The sequence below is a fragment of the Artibeus jamaicensis genome, unplaced genomic scaffold (genome assembly GCF_021234435.1).
Source record: "Artibeus jamaicensis isolate MK-2021 breed Jamaican fruit bat unplaced genomic scaffold, CSHL_Jam_final contig_859, whole genome shotgun sequence".
NCBI lineage: Eukaryota > Metazoa > Chordata > Mammalia > Chiroptera > Phyllostomidae > Artibeus > Artibeus jamaicensis.
In genome coordinates this window covers 537,131-558,296 of record NW_026521989.1, presented here as the reverse complement: position 1 = coordinate 558,296, position 21,166 = coordinate 537,131, and the positions used below count along the sequence as shown (strand labels likewise).

Below are 21,166 nucleotides of genomic sequence, written 5' to 3'. Positions count from 1 at the left end.
GGGACACCAACCCTGTCCTGTGACCCCCCAGGGATGCTGACACTGGTGTGTGCCCAGCGCCCTGCAGCCAAGGAAGCCCCCATAGACCGCGTGTGAGGGTGGAGGAAGGCTGGTCAGAGGAGGAAAGGCCGGGCCGGGACGCAGAGCATCTTGGCCTCACCCCAGTCTACATGCATCTTCATTAAAAAAAAAAAAATGCTGAAGGAAGGTGCTATTTATTGTTCTGGGAGGCAGTGGGCGGAAAAGACAAAGCAGCCTTTCCCCGGCACTCCCCAAGCCCCCGGTGAGTTCTCAAACCGGATTCCAGACAGCTGCAAACCTTGAGAGGGGGGATCTATCATGCGTGATAAGCTGCTCCCACCAGACTCGCCGCAGCCCAGATCCTGGCACGCGGACCAGCAGAGGTCATCAGAGATTAATGTGAAATCACCGAGCTAATTACTCACGAGCAGGAACAGGAGCGGGGGAGCATGGGATGCACACAGCAGAAGCTGAGCACATGATAGTTATGATGACTACCGACCACTTAAAAACGTTCTCCTCCAACAGTGGACAATGTCCCGTAAAGAAAAACTTGCATTTTCCACTGCACTTCTGCAGACGATTTTACTGACATACTCAGGAAGGCACCCATTAAATCCTATGTTCATGCGAGAGCAGAATATCCCATCTGTATGGAAGCTGGAAGAGTCAAGATTTAATTGAGCTTCCTGTGTATTGGGGAGAAATCGAGGTGGGCAAAAGAATGACTAGAACTACACGGGTTTTTTTTTTTTTTTCCATTTTAATCATCCTGACTAAGTGCTGGATTTTTGTCACCTTGTTTTGTTGTGACACATGCTTTCCCATGGAGCTGATTTATGTGTTCTTCATTAGAGAGGGCAGAATAATTAATTACCCTAAAATAGAGCACCTCAGAGTCTAGCAGACCCTGCCTCATACAGTCTTCTACCTCATTCATCATGATTCTGAGGGCTTTTCATATGAACTTCAAAACGGAGCCTGTTTTAATGAGAGCTTGCTTGAGAACACATGATGAATTCAAGGTGATGGGAGAGAGAGAGAGCAATAACCCTGGAGAAAAAAAAAACTGCTCTGCAAAAAAAAAAAAAAAAAGTCAACTCCCAGAAAAATGTGTTACCTGCAGAATTACAAGCACATGGGAAGTCAGGGGTGTTTTCATACCGGAACAGATGACCTAGAATTCGATGATCTTTTGTCCTCACACAGCATCTCCTTAGGATTTCACATTTCCATTAAAAATTCTACTTCATCTGCTTGAGTGCATCAGAGGGAGCAGAGCTGTCCAATGGGAAAAAGCGTGCGCGAGATGTGAATTTCATTGTCTATCCACAAAACTACGCACTTATAAAAAAACCTCAAAGGGTAAGTTTTTTACATTGAAAATTTCACTTTTAAAAAAATTTTTTGGTTTTAGACAAAAGATGGAGAGCAGTTTTAGCAACACTGAGAGGAAGGTTCAGAGAGCGGACATAGAAGCCCCAAGCCGACCAGTGCAGCTGGCCCAGCACAGATTCCCCCAGACGGTGCACTGGTTACAAGGACAAACCCACAGGATACATTGTTACTCCCCACCATCCGGAGCTGCGTGAGGGGCTGCTCTTCCTGTTGCAGATTCCACAGGTTCAGACAAATGTATAATGACATATGGGCATCCTTATATTGTCATATCGAGTCGTTTTCTGCCCTTTGTGTTGGCCCTAGTGATCCCTCCCCATCCCACCGCCCCAAGCACTGATTTTTTTTGCTGTCTCCTAGCCTTGCCTCATCCAGAATGTTACTTAGTTGCAACAACACAGCATGGAGCCTTTTAGATCTTTTAGATCGGCTTCTTTCACTTTGTAACAATAGGCACTTATGGTTCTTCCACGTGTTTCTGTGACTTGCTGGCTCGTCGGTGCCTGTCTGTGCTGAATCACGTCCCATTGTCTAGATATACCGCGGTGGCTGACACATTCTCCTAGGGAAGGGATCTCCCAAATTGGGCCATAAAGCCGTGTGAGCACTCCTGGGCATGTTTTCGCTGGACACGCGATTTCCCCTCATTTGGAGAGACGCCACCACCAAGCCCAGTGGCTGCCTCCTACGGTGACAGGGTGCTCGCCATTGTAAGGCCTGGGTCTGCAGCATCTACATCCCGCCGTGGCAGTGAGCGAGCGTGCGCTCCTGCTGCCCTCGTCCTCACGGGCGTTTGGTGGTGTCCGGGTGCTGCGTTCTGGCTGTTCTCCTAGGTGTGCGGCAGTCGCTCCCTGTGCGTTTAACCTTCATTCCCCCGATGACACAGAATGCTGAGCACGTGTGCAGGCTTGTCTGCCCTCTGTGCATGTTCTGGTGAAGCGTCTGCGGAGGCCTTTGGCCCACTGGTGACCTGGCTGCTTCCGATGGCCTCTTCTTCGCTCCCACACCAGACTGGGAAGCGTGGGAGGATCAGGGGGTGCACCCTATTTATTTCTGCACCCCACGATCTCCGGCACCAGGCACTCACTCTTTGATGAACTCGTGTTCATAACAATGGCTACACTGTGACTTTGTCTGAGGTTCAGCCGCATTGTAGGATTGTGGCATTGTAGCACACTGGCATTGTAGCACACTGCATGTGGCAAGATTCCCACCGCCCCCACTTCACAGGTGAGGAAACTGAGACAAAGAGAACCTCAGTAGTCCAAAAGGAAGCTCAGAGACAACTTTTTTAAAAGGAAAAAAAGCACCGTACTTGCAAAGACGTTGTGAGGGGAGCAGACTTTAAGGCTGGCTCACCAAATTTTTTTTTATAAAACGAAACTGCAAACATTTAAGGAAAAGAGGCAACATGACCAGTTTTGCGTCAGTCTGCTCGTGGCTGAAAACCCAATGTTCTTGTGAGCTTTTCACACCCCCAGATGCCCTGCTCTGGCTCCAGAACCAGCATCGCTAAAGGCAGAAACACGGGCGTCCTTTGGAAGGATCTTCCTCCACAGAGAGAAGCACAGCATCGTCTCGCGATGCCTGTCGGAGAAACTCCCCCATTCCCAGATGCAGGTGCAAAGGAGCATCTTCCCAAGCTCCCACACTACCAACGAAACAGGAGACTCATAATGCACTCAATCAACTGATTGGCTGGTATTTTGCAGCTGATGCTTTCCAGGAGGGATACCGGAGTATGTCGTAAGAGAGTCTCATATATATGACATTGAATACAGGTACGCACACCTGAACGCAGGCACTGACCTAGAGACTCCTGGCTCCAGACAGCTGTAAAGTACAGAGACAGAACTAGACCTAGTGGTTTCCAATAGGGGCGATGTGGGCCCATAGCACGTACGGCGATGCTCAGAGAAATTTGTTGCTGGGGGTGGGAGGGATGCACCTGGCACCCAGCGGGTGGAGACCAGAGACTCTGTTCCACACCCTACAAGGCACAGGATGGACCCCAGCCAAAAATCCAGGCTGAGAAACCCGCACCGTAGACTCATCTGGATAGGACACATATCGACACCTATACGGAAATGAAACTGTAGCCTTCATTTCATGTGGTTGTTCAAAACCAGACGACCCCTCCTTTTTCCCCAAAACTGTGCAGCAATGAATGGTGTTGAGCCTCAGCCCCAGCCACGTCTCCCTGTCCTGAGGTCAGTGTGAGACTTGGCCAGTGACCACATTCCGGGCAGACTTCTTTCTCGTCGGCTTGCAGCTGTAGGGCCGTCATCCCCCGGATGTGAGAACGTGGAAACAACCGCGAGGATGCTTCCCACCTTCTTCTAGATGCCAGCCCCGCGGGAACCACGCTCCCAGATGCGGACCGTTCCTGGAAGGGTCGGCAAGTGAGCTTGGCTGTGCTGCCGTCGCAGTGAGACAGCCAGATGTCAGGGTGACGAGGAGGCAGGGGTGAGACGAAGGGGCGGGATGCACTTGGACTCCAGGATAGGCTGTGGGGGCTGAGCCCGCCAACCTCCGCTCAGGGTCTACTCGGGCTGTAGAAGTGGGGAAAGAACTGCGAGTCGGCATTTCAGATTTTCAAGGCAACGTTCTCGTAGCAAAGGGCTGTACCAGCGCAACACGCAGAAGAGAAAATGGGGGGCAAAGTGTCCCCCTTCAAACAGGGACGCCGTCCACCGGGGGAAAGTCTGCCCTTCCTCGGCCCTGGAGAGATGGGAAAGAATCTTGGGGAGTGGAAGCGCTGTCATGGCAACCAGCCTCCTGCTTTCTTCTCCTTTCAGAGGGTAGCCACGCCCTTCTGCCTCAGCTGGGCTTTCCCGCCCTGCCCGCATGGTTCAGCTCTAGAAGTCAAGCCCCGAGTTCGCGCTTCGACGCAGTCTGAACTTGGCCTCTATTTGAGTCATCCACACGGCAGGACTCGCAGGCAGGCATGGGTCGACCAGATGTCCAGGCAGCACCCACGGTCTCTATGGCTGGATGGTCTTCTGTTCCTTGTTTCATAGCAGCTTCCTCATCCGAGACACACAAAACCCTGTTCATTGGGGGACACGGCCCTTCAGCAACAGAGAGGACATCAGGGAGCAGGACAAGGATAAGCAGCTTGCGGTAGAGGAAGGCACCGGGGGCTGAAGGTCTCAACAGGAACTGTCTGCATAGAGGGTTCTCCGGAAACATTCCATCTCTGCCAATGTGGCAATGAGGAGGAGGCTGATGGCGATGATTTTATTATTATTATTATTCTGCTCATCCATTGGAAAGCACACCAGTGGCCTTGAACCATAAGGCTGCTTTGCATGTTGGATGACTTTAACGGGACCTGGGAATGTGTCCAGGTGACAGGGGGACATTTCACTGTAAGACGTGTGTCTTCTTCACAATCTCTCTCCGTACTTTAGGTTTGCAAGCCTTGCTCAATTTTTCCCTGCAGGCCACAGAGCATGACCAATTGCATAAAAAAAGAGTGCTATTACTGTTCACGGAATGGGCATTCGAACATGGGAGGGAGCTGCCCTGGTTGGTGGCCGCCTTGGTGGGAGTGTCATCTCATACACCAGAAGGTAGCAGGTTCGATCCCCAGTCAGGGCACATGCCTAGGTTGTGGATTGCATCCACAGTTAGACAACATACAGGAAGCCACTGATCATTATTTCTCTCTCACACGATCTCTCTCTCTCTCTCTCTCTCTCTCTCTCTCTCTCTCTGTAAAACCAATAAACATATCCTCAACTGAGGATTTTTTTAAAAAACAGGAGGGAGTAGAGAGATGTATTTAACTCTAGCAAGGACTACCTCTCTGAAATATGTGTGATTGCTGTATTAAACCAGAGTTGATGAGCTTGCGTGGGAAGGAGCATTGCTGTCCACCCAGCAGGGACCGGTGAATAGGTGCAAACACCATGAACCTGACTGAATGCTTTATTTTGGTTTGCACTGAGGCTCTCTCAACTGTTTCAGCCCTTCTTTCAAAGAAGTTGTCAGTGGCCTCCAGGCTAAGAAGGCAGCCCACGTGGTCGGCCTTTGGACCAACCTGGTTCGCCCTGGAGAGAGGAAGACCCCAGAGAGAGTGGGGTGGGTGTCGAACGTAACTTATTAATGCATTAGAATATCATAGCGGATTTGGGGTGGGGGAGTTGTTGTAAACTGAACACAAGACATAGAGAAAACATCTCCAAATGGCACACGGAAATTAATCCCCATCATTTCTCTGGTCCAGAGCAGCAGGATGATAAATGGCAGCTTTGGAAGCTGATAAACGACCTGGCAAAATTAACATTTCTTCCTTCATTAAATGCACTATCTGGTTTATGTTTTCATTTCTGGACTTATGAAGTTGTCACTGGTTCGGAAATGAGCTGTGGGACTTAAAATAGCATCGGCGATCACGGGGGATGATAGGGAGGAGACGTTTGCATTTTAAAAAAAACTTTCCAGTTGCAGGTCACATTCCGTTGTGTTGTATATTAGCTTCAGGTGGACAGCACTGTGGTCAGGCAAATACTGTCCTTTACCGAGTGGGCCCCCACCCCACTCAAGCACCCAGCTGGCCCGCCACTTCCCTCGATCCTGGGCACGTGATGTCAGAAAATGCACGTCCCTAAAGTTTCTGATGATCAGACATTGTATGATGTCTCCAGTGCCAACAAGATCTGTGCCTTCACCTTCAAAGAAGAAAGGCGACGTGAAAAATAAAATGATATGTATAGTTGTAGGTCACTGTAGCAGAATATCACTTTTTCAAGTTGGCAGGCTATTTAATAAGTGGGAGAACAAAAAAAAGTATTCCATGACACAAGCTACAGTTTAACACAAAAAAGGATAAAGAGAACTTGCATTAGGAGTTTGAGTTTGATTTCCCGCCCTCTTGGTGGGCTACTGCTTCTCAGATCCCCCTGAGGGTGGGTTTCACTACTTTAGGGATTAAGAAACCCCAGTTCATCACCAATTTCTTCACAAGTGCAGCCTGAAGATTTTCTAAACTCTCCTTTTGTCAGAATCCCTCTCCTGGCTGGCGTGGCCCAGTGGATTGAGCGCGGGCCTGCGAACCAGAGTGTCATGGTTCAATTTCCAGTCAGGGCACATGCTTGGGTTGCATGTACTGCGAAGCCTGGGTTTGTGCTGTGAAGCCTGGGTTCCCTCCCTCACGGACCTTCTGCTTTCCTATCTGTGAAAGAAAAACAACAGCCCCAACCTCACAGAGTTACCGGGAAAGTCAAACACATGATTCATGTTGGCACGAAGACATCCAAAGAGGCATTGCTGAGGGCCGAGGCTCAGGACCTCGGAGAGGCCCTCACTGCGGGGCCCCCTGCACTCCCTGAGGCGGGGGTCGGCCCAGGTGGGCTGCCCCCCTTCTCTAGTCACCTGGGCTCTTTCTCAGAGGTGCTGGCAAGGGTGCCCATACAGGTCCCCTGAATAGCACTTGGGGGGTTAGCCTGAGTGAGGTCCACCCACGCCAGCCGGAGCCAGAGAAGAACATCCACACAGCATCCCGCAGAACCTGGCCCTCAGCCCCGGGGCGGCTCCCACCAAGAAGCTCCCACAGCCTGGCTGCTGGCCGAGGGGCTGCTGCTGCCCCGAGCCACAGGAGTCCCACCCCAGCAGACGGACCGACACAGATTAGATGCTGCCTGTCCCCCTGTGGGCTGGTCCAGGTTCGCGCAGCCCAGCTTTTCAGGCGCAGCTCACAGGTCACGCCCCTGGGACGCTGCCCCTGCAGAGACACAGCCCCTACTCAGAGATGTCACACAGATGGCTCTGTCAACACCCCCCGAGCCCCCCACAGTGGACTAAGGCTGTAGGTTGCCATCATAGCCCCTGCTGGGCTGGAAGTCGCTGGGGAGTGGGTTTCATGGCCTCGGCTTCTAGACTGCGGCCATCCATCCTCATTAGCTGAAATAAATGGAAGTGATTAACGTGATGCCTTTAACAAAATTATATTTTAAAAAAAAGGATGCACAGTTTGTGATTTAAAGGAAAGTGAGTGGTAACCGCTTCCCTGCCTTTGGTCATTGGCCTCGCACCATCTCCGCCCTCCGGGAGGTGCCTCCAGGAGGTGCCTCTCCTCTCCAGTCAGAAAGCAGGTGGGAAGCCCTGTGAGGCGCCAAGTCCTGGGGGACGGGGCTCCCTGGCCGCCAGCTCGGGAAATACGAAGGGGGTGAGCCCCCAAATTCACCCAGCTATTTCCAGCTATCTCCAACCCACTCTGAGAGGATGCACTTTGCACAGTTCACCACCCTCCGGACCATGAAGGCCCACAGTGGGCTTGCGTGCTGGGGTTCCGCATTGGAAATCCTCGTCACGGGTCACGGAAAATGTTCTGAGCCTCAGCGGGCTCCTCGGGGACCAGCTGTCAGAATGTGCACACTCTCAGGTTCTTTTCAAAGGGACAGCGCGAGAGGCGTGAGCCCAGGTGACAAAGGTATTTTCTCCTTTTCCCTCCGGCTCTCCCCTGTGCTGGATGGCGGCGTCTCTGAAAGCATCGGGTCGTCTAATCTGAAACGCACAAGTGCCGAGCAGCAGAGGCTGAAGGGGCAGCTGGGTATGTGACCCAGCAGGTGACAGTCTTGGCACAAGGCAGGGGAGTCATTGGGAGGAGTTGGGGGGTGTGGCTTCAGCTGGAGGCCCGGACAAGCCTGGTTCCCCGGACAGTCTGCAGCGTCCACTGCAGTAGAGTCAGGCGCATGGGGGGCCGGCCTGCTCTGTCCCCGCAGCGGTGAGCCCAGGCTCACGACCTGCCCTCCTCACAGCAGAAGACGCCTGGCCTGGTTGCAAGGTGACACCCCAGGCTGAGGTTAATCTCCAAGGGGGAGCAACTGTAACCTATGAGCAGCTGACCCAGGAGCGTGGTGGGGTGAGCGGGGGAGCTAGGGACAGAAAGCCACCGAAAGCTTCTACAGAGAAGGAAATGGTGTCCTCCACTTCAGAGAATCGGAAAGAAATCACACTTTTTCCTGAGACAGTGGCGCAAAGCAAACTAAAATGTCCAGAGCATTGATTAGTTTTATCGGTCCACTCTGATGACGAGGGGATCGCATGAGGATCTGTGCTTGGAAGACTCACTGGTCCCTCTGAGGGATGCACTCAGGGAACTAGCTCATACTTATTAACAAGTGCCACCTGTGGGTAGACAACAGCGTTTCAGAACACAGGGTCCAGGGGACATTGTGAGGGGGCCACCCCGGAATTCCAAAGGGCCGCGAGCTTAGACAGGGCACCAGCAGGGCCGTGGTGCACTTGACCCTTCCCTGACCCCATTTCCGTCCGTCGGAAGTCTTTGGATAGTTGAGCCCTGCTTCACGGGGGGTTGCCGGGAGTCCACACACCCCCACACACACAGTTGTATGAGTCGGATTTGGGGGGAAACGAGCCCCAGTTACACAGGGCAACATCCCGTTACTAACACCCACCGCGCCCCTTGCCACATCTCCCTCCACAGGTCTCTCCCCAGCCCTAAGGTCCAGGCGCACACGGGAAATGCACTAGAGGAGGGCGTGCAAGGAAATCGGGCGACTCCACACACAAGAACCACGAGCGCCCTTCTCATGGAGGGTGGCGTGTTCTAAAGCGTGAGCACCCTGTGGAGAACGTTAGCTCCTCGATGTAGGCCTCCAAACACGCACCTGTCCCCTGTGTTCACATATAAGGACATCTGTGAATGTCTCCACTCTGTGAAAATATACAAACAGAAATCTATAGCAAGTATTTCTGCTCGAATGACGTGCTGCAGACCACGAGGAAGCCCACAAGTGCTTTCAAATGCATGTTTAAAACGTTCTCCGAGAGTCGCGGTGAAGACCGTGTTTTAAATCACATTCAGGAAGAAGCTGGGTTACAAACAGGAAAATGGGCCATGAGGTGCCAGATTGGGTCAGGTTCAGGAATTCTGAGAAACACAGCCAGTGAATCCCGAGACCCCAGGGGCCAGTCTGTCCCACTCAGCCTCTGACCACCTGGCCTCCGGGGCCCACAACCTGAAAGGACACACCCAGTGGAGAACCGCCAGCCCCTCCTCCAAGCCTCCCAAGGCCTGGGGCTGAGGCGTGGCTGGCCAGGGGTTTAGATGTCTTCATTGTTTGTTTACTTTTTCTCCCAGGACAGGCTGCTGCTAATCACCAGCTTCGGTCTCTCCTTTGCCAAAACAAACAGCCTCGGTGACTGGGAAGGAAAGCCCGCCTCTGATCTCTCACCAGCTCCCTCAGCCAGCCTATCCGAGGTGGCCGTGTAGGGTGAATTACGTCCCATTAAAGCAAGACTCTCTTAACACTGACAAAAGTCTACAAGCCCAGGGGCCAACGGAGGCTGCCAGCAACCTGCTGCTTATCTCCCAGCAAGAGCCCGCCCTCTTCTTCCCCGCTGCTGGCAGAACCGGGGCGCATCCTTTCCCAGCCCCCGCTGCCCTGGGACCGGCCCCCAGACCCCCGTCTACGCCTCCTCTCCGAAAACACAGGCGGAAGGTCCGGCGTGCTCCACAGCGCTTAGCCCCAGGACTCAGCTCCTTGTTGCCACCGCGAAAGGTCTCCCCTGTGAATGTCCCAACGGACCCCAAGAGAGGATGTCAACGCCCAGGCGGAACCAGAGTCACCGAAAAAAAAAAGACACAGGGCCTTTTTTTCCAGCCACAATCTCCCTCTTCCCCCTGTTCGCTAATCTCTCAAGAGTTCCTTGGGGCTGCTGCGCACGGGAGCCCAGGTCAGTCCGCCAGGCTGGCACAGGACGGGCGGCGCGGCGTGGGACCCTGAGTCCAGCGGGTCCAACCTCTCCCACCAGCTCTTCTCGCGATTGACGCGCGCAGGTGCCCCGCCGTCCGCTTCGCGGGGCTGCGAACGGCCACGGGCACAAGGGCTCCTGCGCCTAGGAGTTTGCGCTCTAGGCCCTGACCACCAAGTTGAGATTCCTAACATTGGTACCTGTGAGTTCGCGCTTTTTCTGGGGAAAGTCTGATGGAGCGTGGGAGCCCGTCTGGATATGTAGAGCTGCACACCACGTGTGACGCTGCCGGCCCCGCCCCCCCAGGGAAAGTTCTTGGCTCCCCGCCCCCTGACACTCCGATGCTCACGCAGCTACTCCCTCTCACACACTGCCCCAACCCTTGTCACCTTCTGCCCCCACAGGGACCTGGGCGTGGGTGCAAGAACTGGGGTGGAGGTAGAGAATGCATGCCCTGAACGTCCCACAGTTCAGTGGGCTGTCCTCATGCCCACGAGATCCCCTTCTCGGGCACCGACTGGACACACCCCACATCGGGCACTTTGAGGGGTCCTCCTTCCCAGCCTGCGGAGCCTGGCATCTGCTTGTCCTTCCAGACATGGCACAGACCCCCCAGAGAAGAGCCAGGAAGTCCAGCCCGGGCAGAGCAGGTGCCCCTCTGATGTGTGCCTGCAGCATGGGCAACAGTAAAAGCTCACTAACAACACAGGCAGGCAGGCCTGCAGGGAACTAGCCCACTAACCAATCAAATCCCAGACGTCAGAACAAGCCCCAGCCGCAGCCCCAGCCGCCCTCCCTGGGAACCTGGCCACACGATTCCCTGCGTGACCAGCCTGCCTTCTCAGCACCTTGTTCCCTGGTCAGCGACCCCAGGATACACACGGGCCTGCCTCCTGCATTTGTTGGGCGCACTGAGACACCACTCATCACTCCCAGAGCAGCAGCTGGTCCTTAAGAATCTTCCTGTTGGTGTCAGCCCTGGGTCACCCGAGATGTTCAGGATCGCTGGGCAGCCGTGAGCTCACGTGGGACTCAGAAGAAGCTGGCCGGTCGGGAGGCGACCTACCTGTCTACACCGTCCCTCTGCAAGGGGCAGAGGCTGGCGCAGAGCACCTGACTGGGCCCCCCACCCCCGTCCCTGCTCCAGGCCCGCAGCGCAGACCAAGGCCTCACTCCCTGGAGCAGCATGTCCTCCCCACCCAGTCTGCTGGCAGCATTTCAACCACATGCGCGTGAGATGTGTGAGACCCTCCCACCGTGGCCTGCCCCCTGCCTGTGCTTGCTGATGGCCTGCAAGGTGCTACCGTGGCCTCTTTCTGTTGGCACGTGATAGGAGCATGTAGCAAGGAGCCGGGGCCTTCAGAAGCTGTGTCCCTCTGGGTGTGAAATTCTAAGCACCTCCAGGCCCAGGGGCTGTGCCCAATAACCCAGGGATCTGCTGTCACTGTTCCCAGCAGTGCGCATCAGTCTCAGCCCTCTGTGCTTTCGGGCGTGGCTGGCAGCCCCCTGCTTAGCAGGCGAAGCCAAGCCAACTCTGTGGACAGGAAGGCAGCCGGTGCGCCCCGCCTGCCTGCAGACCTGTAGCTGCCTCAGGGCTGGCAGGTGGGCCCCTCACGCTCAGCCGGCGCTGCCTGAATCTCTCCATGTAGGCGTACACGGGCTGGGTCCTCACCAGCCTCAGCCACGGCAGCTTCCCCACAGGAGAGCATACCCTCGACTGGCCTCGCGGCCGTTGCGAAGGTGGAAACAGGCAGCTGCTCCAGAAACAGCCTGGGCCTGGGCTGGGCAGCCCTAGCGAGTGGGGCAGGGCGACCCTGCTGGAAGGGGACCTCCCCACAGCGTCCCGCAGCCCACTGATAAACACCAGAGATGCTCCCCCGCCGGTCCTCCCAATTACTTACAAAGCGGGGGCGACGGAAAGGAAAGCTCGCTGCTGAACAAGGACCCCGGTGCTGCTGTCTTTCCAGATCGCAAGGCAGCCTTTATCCCTGCCATTTGGATACATCGGAGGGGCACTGCAAGGTAGGCCTGCGCCCCCGAGAGCGGCTCTGCCATTGATTGCAAAAAGCGGCCGTTATTAAGTCCTAACTGAGTAATTTGCAGCTTCCTTCACCCCAGCTAATTAAAATGTAATCAGGATTGTCTGCAATGCGTATTCTGTCAGCAGTTTTTCTTCGGCGGGGAAGTCGTGCCAACCCAGCACAAGAAAAGCCTTTCACAGGAATTGGCTTGGTTCGAACTGCTGCTTCAGCCGCTGAAACTGTAAAACAAATAAATCACAGCAACTGACAACTCAGTCAAAAGACGTGGGAAGAAAGAAAAAGATACTCTTTCTCCCCGGGAATGGGCCGCCCTGTGGGCTGTGTTTTCTGTTGTTGAAACAGTGTAGCATCTTCTCAGGCGGTGGGGGGACGGGAGGGGCGGCGACGGGGCCAGGTGGCTGGGCGGGCGCCCTCTCCAGGCCGCCCACGGAATGTCACCGCGAGGGAGAGGAGCCCTGGGTTTCCCCTCCGCCAAGACCAGGAGGATCCGAGCGCTGCCAAATTCTCCGAAACCGCTACACACTGCTTCTTTGAGAACAAACAGAAGCGCACACTCGGACAAACTTCTGGAGCTGCTTCGACCTCCTAAAATCCCAGGGTGACATGCCCACCCCCGCCCTGGAGATTTGTCCCAAACTCCACAGCCAGGACAATCGCCTCCTCTCTCGCGGCTTCATTCCCAGGCCCCTTGGGAGCCGCCTCTCCCCAGTGCAGTGTGGGGGAGGACTCGTCTTTAAGGGCCGAGGACTCGTCTTAGACACCCCCAAGGAGGGCCCCCCACCCCATCTCCTCCTGGCCTCCGCAACAGGTGAGCAGCGAAGGGCGTTGGCGAGGTCAGGAGAGAAGCAAGGTGCCGGCGAGGAGGATTTCAGAGTGCGCGCTCTCGGCTCCCTTGCGCCCCCACCCCCACCCCTCCCCACCCCGGGTCCCTACCCAGGTCTAGTGGGGGGGGGGGGTCTCCGCCACTATGGACCCCTCCACAGGCGCCAAGCACGCTTTCCCCTCAAAGTCTTACATATACCCTCGCCCACACACACGCATGTACGCGTGCTCAAGCTATGGGGGGTGGGCTGATGCTGACCCCACGACCCCTCTGGTCCCGTATCCCCTCCATCTCTTCCTTTACCCTCCACGCTATTCACTGCCAAGACCTTGACGCTGTGGAGCTCCGAACTGGGGCGCGCACAGACACCACCGCGCCCTGCCCTGACACACATTCCGGAGCACAGGACTTGGCCCGACGCAGTGCCCTGCCCGGGGTTCGGAGGGTGGGCCGCGAGCTACGGGCCCGCCTAATGGGAAAGCTTCGCTCCACAGACAAAAGTATCGGCCCGCGGGCACCTGCGGGGCTGGGCACGTCGCTCGGGTCCCCAGCCATAGCCTGACACGCCTCCCCACCTGCTCGCTGTGCCCGCGGCGCCAAGGGTCCCGGAGCGCCTGGGAGTTCCTGAGAGTTCCCGGGACTCGCCACCAGCCGGAGTCCCGCGCGCCACAGTCCCCGGGAACCTGCCGAACGCACACACCCACCCTTGGAATCCACAAGACTGCACTCTCTCCCCTAGTTCGCCGCTGGGGAGAAGGGAGTTCGGAAAACAGGCTGCAGCCTTCTTTTTCCTTTCGGGAGGGGGGAGCCTGGACTGTAAAGTCCACGCGGAAGAACAGCGGACATGCCGGTCGCACGGAGAGAGAAGTTTGGGCACCGAGGCCGGAGGCGCGCGCCCTAGTGCGCCCCCCGGGTGGCCCGCGGCTCCCGGAGCCCCGGACGCGCGGCCGTTCGCGTACCTGGTTGTGCTGGAAGAAGGCGGAGATGCGCGTGATCTGCAGGCTGAGGCACCTGGAGGCGCAGCGGGCCCGCTGGACGCTCCCGGCCGACTCGTCCAGCCTCCGTGCTGCCGCGGCGCCGGGGCCGGCCGCCACGCAGCCCCCGGCGGTCGCCAGCCAGAGGCAGAGGGTCAGGGCTGCGCCGGGTGCCCCCGGCACCATGGTTGAGGGTCGGGGGCGCGGGCGCGGGCGCCGGGCGTTGGCGGAGGCTCCCAGCTCCGCTCCGGGGCCGCGCTGCTGGGGACCTCGCGGTCGCTGCAACTCGGCTGGAAAGTTCAATCATTCAACTCCAGCCCCCGCGCTCCTGGCCGACCTCCCTCCGGGCGCGGCCTCGGGGGTGGGGTGAGGGTGACAGGCGGCCGCGCCATTGGCTAGAAGGAAAGTGAGTGACAGGGGGGCAGGGCCGAGAGCGGTGGGCAGGTCTTAGAGGCGGCGGGCCCCGGCGCTCCCTGGGAAGGCGAGGCGACCCGGTCTCCACCGCGCGCCCCTCTCCCGGTGGCCCGTCTCCGACGCAGGCTTCCCCACCGCCCGCTCGCTCCTTCCGGCGCGAGCACGCAGGTCAACGCCAGGTGTGAGCGATCCTGGGCCCGGGGTGCCAGGTGCTGCGTCGGGAAGGAGGGTCTCGGACCCCGGGGGCTTCAGATCGGAAGGCCTTCCTACCCGGGTGGCTCCCCGGGTGCAGGCGGCGCTCCCACTCGGGCACGTTTGCAGTTCTCCTTTCCCAAGTAGTGGGGACAGGGCTCAGCAGCCGAACTGAGAACGAACTCAGAGAAGAGCGGCCAGGTGCGAACGTTTGACGTGCTCTTTCTCCGCTGGCTCCCATCTCGTCTCCCCCCTCCTTCCCGCCTCAGGGCTCCCTGGGAAACGACCCGAGGAGAGCCCCGCCGCCTTGGTTAAAGAGACCCACGCCCCCGGGTTCCTCAGGTGTTCCTCTTTCTGGCAGGCACTGTCCTCCCGGTGTGAGTCGTTAAAGACAGTAATCTCTCCTCACCGCCTTTCCCCCCATTTGTGCCCCCAGCCCCCGAATTCACCTTTCGTTAGCAATGACTCTGCTAACGCACCGTCTGTGGTCATCTCTCCCCAAGCCTGGTCCCCACGCTTGCTCTCCCTCCCCGGACAGGGCCACGCCAGGGAAAGGGGCACGTGCACCCAGAACACACCCCCTGTTCCCCAGTCTGTCCTTCCCTGGCTCCGGGGGCAGGCAGGGTGGAGACCCCCAAAGCGCAGAGGTGGGACCCTGGAAGCTGAGCATGGGGCTCGGCGATGTTTACCTAGCGCGCGGAGTCGGGGGGCGGGGGGGACTCCTGGGCACCCGTACTCGGGTGCGCAACCGCTGAGTGACCGCTGCGCGGTCTCATACTGAGGGGCGCTTACATCCCGCACCCCGTGACCTCCGGGAGCACGCGACTAGGCGCAGCCAGGGCGCACGAGCTCTCAGCCTGCTCCGAGGAGATGCGGCACCCAGCTTCACGCCTCTTGGCGTTGCCTGCAGTCCTGTTACAGGTGCCCACCCTTTGCCCCCATTCTGCTGCACACTTTCCACTGGGTGCTTTGGGGACCGTCCTGGTGAATGACAAGGGGAGCCATCTGCTGTTATTCTGTGACGCCGATGAGTCTTTTTCACGTACATCACCGCTGTGTACGTCTTCAGGCGGATAAATCAGCCAGGCCCACAGGACCTGTGGTTTGGTGTGTTGCTTAATGGTTTAAACAATGACAGTTGTCTTGTTCACAAGGTTCTCTGGGAAGAGAGACGGTGCCCCGGAGCGTCGTCCAAAGCCCCACCTCACGAGGATCCGCACTGGTCCACGGTTCTTCCATCACTTATCACAGGGTTGAGCAGGACCAGGATCCACTCAAGAAAATCAGGCGTGAGCTCACCTGAGCTCAATCGTGTGTTTAAAAAAGGTGCACAGAATTGCAAAGGGAAGCCTTTTAGAAGCACATTAAGGGTACTTAATATTGACTAAGAGTGTAAAGAAGCTGATCTCAGTGACCCCCAGCGGGAACGTGTGTAAAGCCATTTGCCAATGAGTAGAGCGGTGATGCCTAGTGATAGAGACTGACCTTTACGTCATCGCGAGTTTGGTAATTAATAAACACATTCCAAAAAGCCCTAGCAGACCCTTCCACGGGGTCTGAACGTTCAAGTTCAGCAAACCGCTGCTCTCTGAGAAAGCAAGGGTCTTGTCCGCGTCTACATTTCCTTTATGGCATCTTGGTGTGTGTCCTACCATGAAATTTATAGTCCGGAAAGTGAAATCGCGTAAGGACAAAGGTGCTGGGCTTGTAAAAGCAGCTTTTCAATGTTCAAAGGGCTCCCTGTATTTTTTTTAAAGCCATGTGTGAGCTACCTATATGGGCTCCAGAGCATGTTCATTTCCACGAAGAAATACATTTTACAATCAAACACACACACACACACACACACACACACACACACACACACAAATCCAGTTGGTCGTACAGAAAGCCTGGGGTTAATTCAGCACATAGGGCCACCGTGTGTTCAAACAATACCTGAGTTTGCATTGCTTTCCTCTTTTGCCATTATCGCAGCCACCCTCTGCAATGATCCTGGCCCTTTTCCCAGGGTTTATTTTAATCACCCTCGACTTGCAGAAAACACACACACAACAACACTCTCTTTCCCGTCCCTAAGTGTTAGCTATGCTCTTCCTCGCAGTTTACTGAGCTTATTAGTTTCTTTTCCCGGTTCCTTTTCTTTTTAAAGCAGAGAATAAGACCCCCCCTGGGAAGTGTGCTGAAGGCATGCTCTGCACCCCCACACCCTGAGATCTTGGGTCAGCACGTCTGGGACAACCCTGGCCAGGTGGCTCAGTTGCTTGGAGCGTCATCCCTCACACTAAAAAGATTGTGGGTTCGATTCCCAGTCACACCTAGGTTGCAGATTTGATTCCCGGTCAGGGTGCATACAGAAGTCAGCCAATAGATCTCTCTCTCTCTCTCTCTTCCCTAACCTATTCCCCCTCCTCTCTCTCTCTCTCTCAAATCAGTAAACATACCCTTGGGTAAGGATTAAACAAATACATACTTCTACGCTAGAATCTGAATTTTTATTTTTATTATTATTATTATTATTTTTAGAATCTGAATTGTTAAAGGACACCAAGCAAGTGAACCAGGGACTGGTTTGGAAGACCACAGATTTAGCAAACGCAGGCCTCATCGAAAATGGTGCAGAAGGCTTCATTTCAGCACCATGCATGACCCCCCTGTGTGGGAAGTCCTTCCTTAGGTGTGGGTGTCGGGAAGGACCAGACCTACCTCTGAACGACCACACTGACACCGGTTTCCCAGTACGTTTCCCTGAAACACTCTTAGACTCATTGGGGGGGGGGGGGGCGGCTAGTGGCTTATCTCTTTCAAGGCTTCCAGCAACACCTGCCATGGATGCAAGACAAAGAAAGCAAACATCACTGTGAACCTGGAGGGCCAACACTCTCACACCACGGCATTTAGGGGTGTTGAATGTGGTCCCGGCAGCACCGGTCACAGCTCACAGGGCACGAGGAAGTGAGGGGAAGGAGCTCACGTGCAAGGTCCAGTTTCCCCTCCAGGGCTGGCAACCCCAGGCACCTTCTCCCAGACACTGCAGTCCCCTTGCAGAGAGGGGCATGTGAGGAAGGGAAGGGGGCTGCCCGGATAGCACCCTGCCCAGGCTCACCTCCACATCTGCAGGAGCGGTCGCCAGGCTCCCAGGTTTCCTCTCTAAGTGACAGAGCTTGCGTCCTCCTCCCGACTCGGTGCCCACTGCTCAGCTCTGGGTCCCCTGGCCCAGGGACCGCACAGACAGCTGTTGAGAAAAGGAAAGAGGGATGCTATTAGCTGAGTGGATGACTATTAGATTTGTATCCTTTGAAAAGATTTTATTTATGTATTTTTAGAGAGAGGGGAAGAGAGGGAGAGAAACATTGGTGTGTAGTTGCCTTTTGTGCGCCCCCTACTGGGGACCTGGCCCACAGCCCAGGCATGTGCCCTGACTGGGAATCGAACCTGCGACCCTTTGGTTGGCAGCCTGCGCTCAATCCACTGAGCCACACCAGCCAGGGCAGCTTTGCGTCTTTTATAACATGATTTCAGGCGAGAATGGGGCACACCTCTATGACGCAGCACTGATGTGACCTCGGGTGGCTCATTTAATCATTGTACGAATAAAAAATTTAGCTTTTAGCCTAAGTCACTGAATACACACTCTAGTTTTCAGGAAAAAAATGTCCACGTCCACTTTTAATCATCTGCTTTCTTTTAGCACCTTGCAGTGTAGATATTCTATTTGGGGATAACTTTGGCAGAGAACATCTTTCTCTCTTGAGCTAGATCATAAAAATTTAGCTGCCATATATACAGAGATAGAGGTATTATTTTTATGAATCACTTCCATGTTTGTTTTTCTAGAGCTTACTAAGGACTATTACAAATATGTGTGCTATGCTTTTGTGCACCAAAGAATATTTTAAGGAAATTTTAAAACTTTTTTTTTGCAAAATACACCATTTCAAACAATTGTCAAAAAACACATTTTGAAGCTACCACTTTTCCAGAATTTGCCTCCCTACCCTTTTCCCTCCCTTCCCCCAAAGTCGCCATTAATCCATCAATTGGTGGCAACTTTGTTCTGCTAAGAGCCTATTTCTACACTAAGTCCTCACGAAAGTTTTGTGCCGTCACTGCAATAGCCACTAAAATTAACGACGAATACATAAAATGTATCAGATTTTGCATTTCCAGGTTGGCAGGGTCAGTTGTACCGCGAAGGCCCCCTCTGAAGGTCCCTCCTCGCCCAGCCCCTCATCCCAGGTGTTTTAACCGAGCGCATTGGAGGCCTCTGCTGTGACGTCACTGTCCCGCTGAGCCTATCGCCGTGGGCCCTGATGATGTCACTGCCCTGCTAAGCCTATCGCTGTGGGCCCTGCACGGAGCGCTGGGTTTCTCAAGGCCGTGGCTTTTCAGGTAAGTTCAAACCCAGTTCATACTTGGTCTCCACGATCAGGCCACTAACTGATTTCACCTGAATTCTCAGGGTAACCACAAAACCTTCAGCAAAACCATCTCATCTCCGATTCGACACATAAGCTGTAGATTTTGAAAATCCTAGAAATAACCATAAAAATTCTACTCAGTAGCCACAATGCAGGAAACTATATTAAAAATATAAAAAGGAATGTGTGTTTCTGGTTCTTCAACACGACCAAAATATGACCAGTCTGTCTCCAAACATGTTTTGAGAAACATAAGGAAATTAAATTTAAATTATATAATTTTCACCCGTCAATCCAATAAAAGAGTTTAAAATAGTACTTTTAAATATAAGTGAGTGAAAAGAATTTTTTTTGCCTGGGTTGTGGGAAAAATAAGACATCCAGTAAATTAAATGTACATTTCCATCTAATTTCATACAGAAAGTAATATATTCTTGATTCTAAAATGTGGAAATTTCATATCTTTCCAATTCTCTGTGTATAATTTGAGCTCTTTCCCAGAAATGCGTTATATCATGTTTCCTTTAATAATCTTTGCATTCATATTAAAGCCATTATTATTAAAATAAATAAATTTAAATCATATAATTTTAATGAAATCTTACATGATATAACTTTAAAAACTTATTTTTCACTTTCCAGTGGCCTACTTTTCATGGGACATGGATGAACCTTTCGGTACAATTAATATTTAATGTTTTGTCAAATGTAGCGTGTAAAAAGCTTTTTTTGAAAGGACATTCCAACCAACAATCACTCTTGTATTCTGATTTTCATTCCTCAACACGAAAAGACACCCAGCGATGCTCTTTAAAACATGAAAAGTCGGTTCTGTTAAAACACCTAAAATCGGTCTTAGTTTGATGTCTTCAAGCCCAGCGACGTTTACAGGGAGCCCTGTAAATAAATACCCTGGATTTGGAGAGAAACTACTAAAAATGTAAAAAGGCAGCTTTTAACAGCGAAGAGCGCCACCTGCTGGTCATACATAGACAATGCGAAGGAAACAGCGAATTCTCCGATAACCTTTCTTCTAGGGCTGAATTGTCTTTTAGGGCTGAATTGACTGCGATTCATCACGCAATAGTCTCAGTTCCTACCAACTAGACCAACCTCGTGGGACTCGAAACGCAGGAAGGAAGGGTTTCCTTTGTAAAGACACTACTCACGCGGAACTAAATGGACAAAATGAGCATGCCGTCTTCGAATGCGTTTTTCCCCAGCTTTTTGAACGCCTCTCAAACTACGCACTACGCAATGAAATGACAAAGGCAGCTGTGTGTGAATTATACTCCAAGAAGCGTCTGTTCAGAGCACCTTCTGTTCAGCTCACGCACGGCTTGCTTACATTTTTATAATATATGAGAATATGTACGTAAAATTCAACACAGCGAGACAGAACAGCGAAAGAGAGGAGAAAGGCTTTACCTGCAGAAACTGCCTTTCCACGCTCACAGGCCACTTACAGCAAGAGGAGCCGACAGCTGAGAGATGAAGGTAAACACATTTAAGGCCTTCAAGGACGCAGTGTGAAACCGAGGGACCAAGATGAACAAAGAAAGTAACGGAGGCACAAATGAACACCTTTGTCTTCAGAACCCATAAGAGCTTTTTGAAAAAGCATTCCTAGAGTCAGAACAGGACAAAAACAGGCCCCAAAACTGTGCTTGACGTCCCAGATATCCTCTCGTGACTAAGTGGAACTGGCTGGAGGCTATGCCACTCTCTGTTCCAATGTGGGGTGTTTGAAAGAATCAGAAATTGAAGCTCATTCCCTTCCCTTCCCTTCTGCGTTCAATCGGTTCTGGGCCTCCTGATGCACGGCCCTCATTCACACACTCACACGAAATGTTGACTTTCAGTTCCAGAGAGTGAATGCCAGGTTTTGGAAAGATCAAGAGGTCTCTCCAGCCATACCACCCTGAACGCGCCCCATCTCATCTGGAAAGCTTGGTATATGGGCTTTACTGGTACCTTAGGAGTTATTGAAATGATTGGCGTCTGAAACAAATGGAAATGCACCAGACAATGCCTTGTCTCTGCTTCCCAGAATGCAGTTCGCCTTCCCAGAATGCAGTTTGCAGGGTTGCTTCCAGCAGCAACCCTGGTGACAGCAGCCTGTAGGGGGCAGCAAAGAGCTGGGTGGGGGCGGGAGCA

General features: G+C 53.8%; 1 protein-coding gene across 2 annotated transcripts in view; it reads right to left on the bottom strand.

Moving 5' to 3' along the window:
* Positions 1 to 14,184, bottom strand: part of ANOS1 (anosmin 1) — a 103,865-nt gene extending 89,681 nt beyond the window's left edge. For both annotated transcript variants that reach the window (XM_037157564.2, XM_053673442.1), the window contains exon 1: positions 13,968 to 14,184. In XM_037157564.2, coding sequence (XP_037013459.2) covers positions 13,968 to 14,168 — 201 coding nt within the window. In that variant the 5' untranslated portion in view covers positions 14,169 to 14,184. The remainder of the gene's footprint in view (positions 1 to 13,967) is intronic.
* Positions 14,185 to 21,166: the final 6,982 nt, after the last annotated feature.